This window comes from Canis lupus, chromosome 18 (genome assembly GCF_011100685.1).
Source record: "Canis lupus familiaris isolate Mischka breed German Shepherd chromosome 18, alternate assembly UU_Cfam_GSD_1.0, whole genome shotgun sequence".
In the NCBI taxonomy this organism is placed as follows: domain Eukaryota; kingdom Metazoa; phylum Chordata; class Mammalia; order Carnivora; family Canidae; genus Canis; species Canis lupus.
The window spans coordinates 38,667,035-38,677,827 of NC_049239.1; the positions used below are offsets into that span (position 1 = coordinate 38,667,035).

Below are 10,793 nucleotides of genomic sequence, written 5' to 3' on the forward strand. Positions count from 1 at the left end.
GAATGTAGATATCTCTTAAATATCCCAATTCATTTTATTTGGATAAAATACTCAGAAGTGGGATTGCTCGTTCACATGATAGTCCTATTTGTAATCTTTTGGGAACCTCCCTACTGTTTTCCATTGTGGTTACACCTATTTATATTCCCACCAACGGTGCACAAGAGTTCTCTTTTCTCCACATTCTTACCAATGTTTGTTAGTTCTTGCCTTTTTGAGAGTAGCCATTCTAACAAATGTGAAGCAGTGACTCATGATGGTTTTTATTTGCATTTCCCTATGATTAGCAATGCTGAGTATCACTATGTATCCGTTTTCATGTACCTGTTATCCGTTTGTATGTTTTCTTTGGGAAAATACCTATTCAGGTCCTCTACGCATTTTTAATTTGTTTGTTTTATTGCTATTGAGTTGTATGAGTTCTTTATATATTTTAGATACTAATCCCTTATCAGACACATAGTTTGCCCATATTTTCTCCCACTCATAGGTTGCCTTTTCATTTTACTGATCATTTCTTTTGTTGTGCAGAAGCTTTTTAGTCTGATGTAGGCTCACTTGTTGATTTTTGTTTGTTGCCTTTGCTGCTGGTGCCAAAAGGCCTTGGCTGTCATCATGCACCCTCAGGGCTACAGGGCTTTCCATAGACATATGCACAATAGTGAAGGCTGCTGACAAGAGTCAGGTTCTAAGCATGTCAGTGCACAGGTGGAAAGGCTAGCCTTGAGTGCACACAAGGCAGTGAAGTTCAGCTGTGGGAGTCTAAGCTGGAATTTTGCACTCACACAGCCACAGAGACCTGGGCTGGCCGCTGGTACAGAGGGGACAGTGGTAAAGAAGTGGGAGGGACTCAGGTGGCTGGCATCTGCACACACAGAAATCCATGGGGTGAAAACCAGTGAAATCTGGATGGGGTCCACAACTATGCTGGCTGTTGGTTTCTTCAGTGGTGAAAGCTTCTGTGTTCCTTTGCAGAGCAGGTCACTGGGAACCATGGTCATTTTCACTGTGTAACTGATACTGGCAGCTCCTGCTCTTCCTCCTTGTTCGTAGCCATGTCTTGGTGGAGAAAACTAAGTGAGTCCTCTGTACATTGCCCTGAAAGGTGAGAACCCTGGTCATTCACTGCAATCTCCCATTTCTTGGTGAAGGAAACTATTTCTAGGTGGGGAGTTCCCTCTCGGCACTAAGCAGTGCCAGCATGGGGAATGGAATTAATGCAGGCAAAAAGAAACTGTTTTTCCTTCCCTATTTGTAGGATTATTCTCCTTTTTTTTTTTTTTTTTTTTTTGTTCCACTGTGTTGTTGAAATTTCTCAAGTGGATTGATGAGCTCTCCCAGGGCTGTTTTATTCATATATAGTTGCATAATTATGGGTCTTTGTGGGGTCTCCTACACTGGCATCTTAATGACACCATTTTTTGAGATACTAAGTGATGAGATGAATATAGCACTTTGTCTCTATATCACTATAGTTAAACAGATCCATTCAAAGTCTGAAGGTCTGCTTTCTTCATCTATTCTGTATCATTTTTCATAGATTAAGACCAAAGTATTACAGCTGAAAACTTATTCCAAAAACTAGTGCCTAAGGATACAAAATCAATGCCCCCCCCCAAAAAAAATCAATGTCCAGAAGTGAGTGGCATTTCTATACACTAACAATGAGACTGAAGAAAGAGAAATTAAGGAATCAATCCCATTTACAATTGTACCAAAAAGCATAAGATACCTAGGAATAAACCTAACCAGAGAGGTAAAGGATCTATACCCTAAAAACTACAAAACACTTCTGAAAGAAATTGAGAAAGACACAAAGAGATTGAAAAATATTCCATGCTCATGGACTGGAAGAATTAATATTGTGAAAATATTACTGCTACCCAGGGCAATCTACACATTCAATGCAATCTCTATCAAAATACCATGTACTTTCTTCAGAGAGCTGGAACAAATCATCTTAAGATTTGTGTGGAATCACAAAAGACCCCGAATAGTCAGGGGAATATTGCAAAAGAAAACCAGAGCCAGGGGCATCACAATGCTGGATTTCAAGTTATATTGCAAAGCTGTGATCATCAAGACAGTGTGGTGCTGGCACAAAAACAGACACATAGATCAATGGAACACAACAGAGAACCCAGAAGTGGGCCCTCAACTCTATGATCAACTAATATTTGACAAAGCAAGAAAGATCATCCAAAGAAAAAGGACAGTCTCTTCAATAAATGGTGTTGGGAAAATTGACAGCCACGTGCAGAATGAAACTGGACCATTCTCTTACACCATACACAAAGATAAACTCAAAATAGATGAAAGATCTAAATGTGAGAAAAAAATCCTAGAGGAGAACACAGGCAACACCCTTTTTGAATTTGGCCACAGCAACTTCTTGCAAGATACATCTATGAAGGAAAGGGAAACAAAAACAAAAATGAACTATTGAGACTTCATCAAGATAAAAAGCTTCTGCACAGCAAAAGAACAGTCAACAAAACTAAAAGACAACCTACAGAATGGGAGAAGATATTTGCAAATGACCTATCAGATAAAGGGCTAGTATCCAAGATCTATAAAGAACTTATTAAACTCAACAGCAAAGAAACAAACAATCCAATCATGAAATGGGCAAAAGACATGAAGAGAAATCTCACCGAGGAAGACATAGACAATAAGCACATGAGAAAATGTTCTGCATCATTTGTCATCAGGGAAATACAAATCAAAACCACAATGAGATACCACCTCACACCAGTGAGAATGGGGAAAATTAATAAGACAGGAAACAACAAATGTTAGAGAGGATGTGGAGAAGGGGAACCCTCTTGCACTGTTGGTGGGAATGGGAACTGGGGCAGCCACTCTGGAAAACTGTGTGAAGGTTCCTCAAAGAGTTAAAAATAGACCTGCCCTATGACCCAGCAATTGCACTGTTGGAGATTTACCCCAAAGATACAGATACAGTGAAAAGCTGAGACACCTGCACCCCAATGTTTATAGCAGCAATGTCCACAATAGCCAAACTGTGGAAGAAGCCTCAGTGTCCATTGAAAGATGAATGGATAAAGAAGATGTGATATGTATATATATATATATATATATATATATATATATATATATATATATATAAATGGAATATTGCTCAGCCATTAGAAATGACAAATACCCACCATTTGTTTCAACATGGATAGAACTGGAGGGTATATGCTAAGTGAAGTAAGTCATTTGGAGAAGGACAATCATTATATGGTTTCACTCATATGGGAAATATAAAAAAAAATAGTGAAAGGGATTATAGGGGAAAGGAGAGAAAATAAGTTGGAAAAATCAGAGAGGGTGACAAAATATGAGACATTCTTAACTCTGGGAAACAAACAAGGGGTAGTGGAAGGGGAGGTGGGCGGGGGTATGGGGTGACTGGGTGACGGGCACTGAGGGGGGCACTTGACGGGATGAGCACTGGGTGTTATACTATATGTTAGTAAATCGAACCCCAATTAAAAAATATACAAAAAGAATAGACATCACCTAAAAAGAAAAAAACAACAACAAAAACTAGTGCCTAAAAAAAAGAAATGCACACCTAGAAGTTGAAGGGGATAAAAAAGAAAAAGATGCCTATATTACCAACTGGATTTTCTTAGTCAGGGTTCTCTAGAGATCCCAACCAATAGGATATATATATATATATATATATATACACACACACACATGTGGATATATATCATATATGGATATATATATATCATATATGGATATATATGGAGATTTTTCTTAAGCTACTTCATGGTGGTTTGTGGTGGTGAAACTATCACCACAATCTATATTGTATATTTTGAAATGTGTTAAAAGAGTTGATCTTATGTTAATTATTCTTATCACAAAATAATAATAAATAAGGAAGGTGATAGGCAACTTTTGGAGGTAGTCTGTTGACTACATAGGAAACTTATCATAAATAATTGGCTCACTCAGATCCTTATATGAAGGCTAAAACAATCCAAGAGACCCAGGAAAGCAGTGGTGTAATTCAGTCTGAAACCTGAGAACCAGCAAAGCCAAAGGTGTGAATCCCAGTCCAAGTACAGAAGAAAACTGATATCCAAGTTCAGACAATGAGGCAGAGAAGGGGGAATGAATTCTTCTGTCCTCTACCTATTGTTCTATTCAAGCCTTCAATGGATTGGATGATGCCCACCCATTTGGGGAGGGCAACCTGCTTTACAAAGTCCACAGATTCAAATGCAAGTATCTTCTGGAAGCATCCTCACAGATACACCAGAAATAATGTTTAGCCAAATATCCGGGCACCCTGTGACCAGTCAAAATTGACACATAAAATCAACCATCAGAAGATTCTATTTCCTAAAAGATTATGTGTAGAGTCCATTTCCAGAATGAAACCTTTCAAGAACAAGAAAAGGATGTTCATTCTGGCCACTTTTTTAAAAAATATTTTATTTATTTATTCATGAGAGACAGACAGAGAGAGGCAGAGACATAGGCAGAGGGAGAAGCGGGCTTCACGCAGGAAGCCCGATGTGAGACTCAATCCCGGGACTCCGGGATCACACCCTGAGCCAAAGGCAGACGCTCAGCCACTAAGCCACCCAGGCATCCCAATTCTGGCCACTTTTATTCAGCTTAGTACTGGAAGTCCTAGTCCAGACACGAAAAAGAAATAAAAGGCATCCAAAGTGGTCAAGCAGAAGTAACATGGTAACTATCTGTGCATGACATGATACTGTATAGAGAAAACTAAAGATTCCACACATACACATACACACACAAAAACAAATTAGAACCAATAAAGAAGTTCAGTAAAGTTGCAGAATACAAAATTAATATACAGATATCTGTTGTGTTTCTATACACTAATAACGAAGGAGCAGAAAGAGAAATTAAGAAAACAATCCCATTTATAATTGCAACAAATATAATAAAATACCTAGGAATAAATTTGGCCAAAACGAAAGACCTAGGCTCTGAAAATTATAAGACATTGCTGAAAGAGACTGAAGACAATACAAACAAATGGAAAGATATGCCGTGTTTGTGGATTGGAAGAATTAATATTATTAAAAAGTCCACACTACCCAAAGCAATTTACAGATTTAATGCAACCCCTATCAAAATACCAATAACATTTCTCACAGAAATAGAACAAATAATACTAAAATTTGAACCTCAAAAGACCCCAAATAGCCAAAGCAATCTTGAGAAAGAACACAGCTGAAGGTATCAAAAACCTAGATTTCAAGATAAATTACAAAGTTGCGGTAATCAAAACTGTATCGTGGTAGCACAGAAATAGATACATAATTAATTGGAAAGATAAAAAACCCAGAAGTAAACCTACACTTTATGGTTAGTCTATAATAAAGGAGGCAAGAATATACAATGGAGAAAATATATCTCTTAAACAAATAGTGTTGGGCAAACTGGCCAGCCTCGTGAAAAGAATGAAACTGGACCACTTTCTTAGACCATAAACAAAATGAGTTAAATGGATTAAAAACCTAAATGTGAGACCTGAAACCAAACGTGAGACTAGAAAAAAACATAGGCAGTAAATTACTTGACATCAGCCATGGAAAAAATTTTTTAGATATGTTTCCTCAAGCAAGGGAAACAAAAACAAAAAAAAACCTATTGGAAATACACCAAAATAAACAGCTTTTGCACAGCCAAGGAAACCATCAGCAAAACAAAAAGGCAACTACTAAATGGGGGAAGATATTTGCAAATGATATATCCAATAAGAGATTAATATCCAAAATATATGAAGAATTTATGCACTCAAAAAAAAAAAGAATTTATGCACTCAACACACATACACAAACAATCTGATTAAAATGGGCAGAGGACCTGAAAGACATTTTTCCAAATAAGACATACAGATGGTCAACAAACACATGAAAATATGCTCCACATCACTCATCATTATGGAAATGCAAATCAAAGACACAGATATCACCTCACACCTCACACCTATCCTAGTCAGAATAGCTAGATCAAAAAGAGAAGAAATAACAAGTGTTGACAGGGATATGGAGAAAAGGGAACCCTCATTCACTGTTGGCAGAAATGTAAATTGGTGCAGCCACTGTGAAAACAGTATGGAGGTTTCTTGAAAAATTAAAAATAGAAATACCATATGATCTAATAATTCCACTACTGGGTATTTACCCAGAGAAAATGAACACAGTAATTTGGAAAGATATTTGCACCCCTATGTTTATTGCAGAATTATTTACAATAGCCAAGATATGAAAGGAATCCAAGCATCCATCAGTAGATGAATGAATAAAAAAGTGGTATATATACACCATAGAATTTTAGTCATTCAGCCATAAAAAAAATGAAATTTTGCCATTTGTGACAACGTGAGAGGACTTAGAGGGCATTATGCTAAGTGAAATAAGTCGGGGAAAGACAAATGCCACATGACTTCACTTATATGTGGAATCTAAAAAACAAAACAAAAAAACAGATTCAAATACAGAGAACAAATTGGTGGTTATCAGAAGGGTAGGGGGGTGATATAGATAAAGGTGATTAAGAGGTACAAACTTCCAGTTATAAATTAAAGAAGTCACAGAGATGAAAAGTACACCATGGAGAATATAGTCAATAATATTGTAATAATGTCGTACTGTGATAGGAAGTGGCTATACTTATCACAGTGAGCACTGAGTAATGTATAGAATTGTCATATCACTGTGTCATTACACCTGAAAATAATATAACATTGTATGTCACCTATATTTCAATAATAAAAATAAAAAATAAAAAGAATGATATCTATGAGATAAGTAAAAACTCTTGGCACAGAACCCTGTATCCATTAGGTAATTTAATAAATGTTTTCACTCATTTATTCATATATGCAAGCAGAAATTGACCATAAATGGCCATTTCTTCCAGTGCCTTCTCACATTAATCAGAGAATTATCCACTAAAACACACTAAAACATCATTTTATTTGTACCCACTTGGTGCAGCCCTGAGGCAACTGTATTTACATCAGATACTGTACATGAACCAAAAGTCATTCATTTATGGACTATTTGTTGCCACTCACCAAGCAGAAGGTGGGAAGAATGTTGGCAGCTCCCACCACTACCAAAATAGCACACTCACTATCTTTTTCTCTATTTATGTATTTTTAAGTTGAAGGCTATTCCTGACTTTAAGCATGTAAGAAGCCCTGCAAGGGGCTATTTGATTTCTTCAACCTACTGGCACAATCTGGCATACAGCAGGAAGTTAATGAAAATGTGTTGCCCAATTGAGAGGGAGAAGTTGATAGCCATTATGATGTATACCTAAGGGAGGTCACATGCAGGGAAAGAAAGGTATACCAATGAAAAAGCAGATGCCTCCAAAAATATATTTCCCCAATTTCACCATTTTGCTAAGAATCAGTCCTATACCAACATCATGGCCATACACTTGCAAGCTTTCTCTGACCTGATACGTATTTTAGAATGAAGCACACAGTCTTGTGTGGAAACCAACCCATGTCCTGGATGTACCATCTGTTGCTTCTTCTTTTTTTAAGATTTATTTATTTATTTATTCATGAGAGACAGAGAGAGAGAGGCAGAGACACAGGCAGAGGGAGAAGCAGTCTCCATGCAGGGAGCCTGACATGGGACTCGATCCCTGGTCCCCAGGATCAGGCCCTGGGCTGAAGGCAGCGCTAAACCGCTGAACCACCCGGGCTGCCCCCATCTGTTGCTTCTTAGATGAAATGAGCATGCATCCCTCCCTCTCAACCACCACAGGCCACAAGCCACCATTCCCACCCATCACACTGCAGCCAACGGGATCTTTTTCAAATTCAGATCTGATTATTTCATGCCTCCCTCTTGGAGTAAAGTCCACAAGTCCTTAAGTGAGCCCACAAGGCTCTCTGTGACCCAGTTGTTCCTGAATTCTCAGGCTGCCTCTAACACTCCACCCCTCTCCTTATGTTGCAGCCACTCTGGCTTCCCTCAGCTCCCTAACCCATGACTATGACATACTTACTCTTTAAGCTTCAGTATAAATGTTAGTTCCTCAGGGAAGTCTTTTCTTACCACACCAAACTAGGTCAGAATCCTACTATACAGTGTAACAATATCCTGTGCTGTTTTTTCTCACTTTCCAAAGTCATATGAAAAAAATCAATTAACTGCAATGGTTTGTATCTGTCTATGCCCCAAATTCTAATCCCCATGAAGGAGAAGCCATGTCTATCTTATTTATTTCCATATCCTGAACCTAGTATTATGTCCGATACATAGTAGATAGTCAGTAAACATTTGCTGGATTGATGAATAAGATTGTGTCATCTCCATGGAGACATCTTCCAAGTAATATTTCTAGCAGATGTGGAGATCATTAAAAGGTGGCAGTCAGGAATCCCTGGATGGCTCAGCGGGTTAGTGCCTGCCTTCAGCCCAGGGCGTGGTCCTGGAGTCCCGGTATTGAGTCCCACATCAGGCTCCCCGCATGGAGCCTGCTTCTCTCTCTGCCTGTGTCTCTGCCTCTCTCATAAATAAATAAATAAAATCTTAAAAAAAAAAAAAAGGTGGCAGTCAGATTCGTGGTCATCTGTCTTCTGACAATAAAGTAAATGTCCTACAGGAGATGGAAGTAGATAATGATTTTCATTATTGGAGAATAGAAAACAGCTGGAGATGGTCCTTGAAAAAATTCTTCAGAAATAAACTAGAACTTCTGCCCTTTGGTGATCAAGAAATATTTCAAAATTATATAGGGAATTCAGTTCAGCTCTTCATCAGAACAAATTATTTCCAGTAATTAATGCAAATCATTGCATCTTTCTTTTATTCTACAGGGTCTTGGTCCTTCATGCTCTCTTGGGAAATAAGCTACCATATTCTAGGTGAACGTATTCTAGGTGAACACTTCCCAGGTTACATCTCCTTTCTCTCCCCTCCATTTATCCTTTCCTCTTTTTAGCTACTTGTATTTTCTTTGACAAACACCTAAATTGGATATGATTGAATGTTGAGAAAAGGTTTCTTTGGTCAAGGCTAATTCCCACCCCACTACCTACAACCAAAGAATGTAATTGCCCTCACTATGTAAACAAGAAGTTATTGTTTTGAACTTCTTCAAGTGCAAAAGTTAGCGTAGTAGCTTGAATTTTTTGAATTCAAGTAGCTGAGAATACACTTAGCAATATTCAGGACAAGTAAGAAAGTCAATTTTACATTTTATAGCATGTTATTATTTATAAAGCCCTTTGGCATTCCATCTCTCTTGATCCTGGCTTTAATCATAGAAAGGCAGAAATTCTTACTGATGTGAAAACTGGGGCAGAGAATTTCTGACTGAAGGTCATAGAACTAATAAAGAAATTGCTGGAATCCAAAGCTATATTTCTTTTTGCTTCAATATGCCTTTGTAATTATGAAATCTGGTTTATGTGTTAAGGAGAGAAGCCAAACCTGACAGGTGACTTGCTGGAACTTTGAACTGATGGAGCTCAAGTCTTAGTCTGCTTGGGAAACCTTCATCCCATTGAAAGCTTTCTTCAGAGCCTCCTTCACTTCCTTGTTTCTCAAGCTATAGATCATTGGGTTCAACATAGGGATGACCACAGTGTAAAATACTGACACAATCTTGTCCTCCCCAAGGGACTTTCCCATGTTACCTTTCAGGTATATGAATATGAGTGTCCCAAAGAAAAGAGCTACTGCGGTCATGTGAGAAGCACAGGTGGAGAAAGTCTTGGCTTTGCCACCTGCTGTACGAATCTTCAGAATAGCCTGAATGATGAAAAAGTAGGATATAAGAATCACTGAAATACTGGTTGTAATGACCAAGAAAGCTAAGAGGTAAATGACCCGTTCCCGTAACTTGGTGTCACTACAGGCAAGCTTCAGCAGGGGTGGGAGGTCACAAAAGAAGAAGTCCACGTGGTTGGACTTACAGAAAGAGATAGAGAAGGTACACCCAGTGCGGATCACAGCATTGACCATGGCACCAGCATATGCCCCAGTCACCAGCCCCAGGCAAGTCTGTGGTGTCATGGCAGTGGCATAGAGGAGGGGGTTACACACCGCCACATAGCGGTCATAGGCCATCACAGCCAAAAGGAAACATTCAGTGCTAGCACAGAGGGTAAAGAAGAAGAACTGAGTGGCACAGCACTCATAGGTGATGGCCATCTTATCGGTACCCAAGGTTTCAAGAAACTGAGGGACAATGACAGAGGAATAGCAAATATCCAAGAAGGAAAGATGGCAGAGGAAGAAGTACATGGGGGTTTGGAGACGAGGGTCTCTCTGAATCAACACGATCATGCCCAGGTTGCCCACCAAGGTAATGAAATAAAGGACCAGAAACACAAGGAAGAGACCCATCTGCAGCTCTGCCGGCAGCTGGAACCCCAGCAGAATGAATTCCGTCACCATGGTGCCATTCTTCTCCATGAATCCTAGGTCATCCACTGAAATCAAAAAATAAAATCTCATTAAAGATAAACTAAGGTGATTGATTTGATCATTTCAGCAACGATAATCATCTTTTAGATGTGTCGAGCACTTCACATTTTTTACAAACTTTATATCAATTGATCCTTTGGAAATCCTTCAGAGCATATATTGTTAATTCCATTTTTGAGAGAAACATAGGAGGGTCAAAGAGGTGAAGTGACTAGTTTGTGATTTCGTAGCAGAGAGGCAAAGCTGGAGCTAGGACTCTGTTTCTTAGACATTTCCAAACTTCTAACAGGTGCCAAATTGGAAACCTTCATCAGCCTCACTATGGAGCCA

The 10,793-nt window shown here is 38.6% G+C and overlaps 1 protein-coding gene across 8 annotated transcripts in view; it reads right to left on the minus strand.

The window, feature by feature from the left end:
* OR9I2 (olfactory receptor family 9 subfamily I member 2) overlaps positions 1-10,451 on the minus strand; it is a 31,234-nt gene extending 20,783 nt beyond the window's left edge. Inside the window, exons 1-4 of one of the 8 annotated variants that reach the window (XM_038563197.1) lie at positions 9,950-10,451; positions 9,671-9,785; positions 9,465-9,582; positions 57-1,098 (exon numbers count right to left, since the gene is read on the minus strand). In XM_038563197.1, the coding sequence (XP_038419125.1) occupies positions 9,510-9,582; positions 9,671-9,785; positions 9,950-10,451 (690 nt within the window). In that variant the 3' untranslated portion in view covers positions 57-1,098; positions 9,465-9,509. Of the gene's footprint in view, positions 1-56; positions 1,099-9,464; positions 9,583-9,670; positions 9,786-9,949 lie in introns of those variants that run through there. The other 7 variants (XM_038563198.1, XM_038563200.1, XR_005373424.1 and 4 more) reach the window with 7 other exon arrangements.
* Positions 10,452-10,793: the final 342 nt, after the last annotated feature.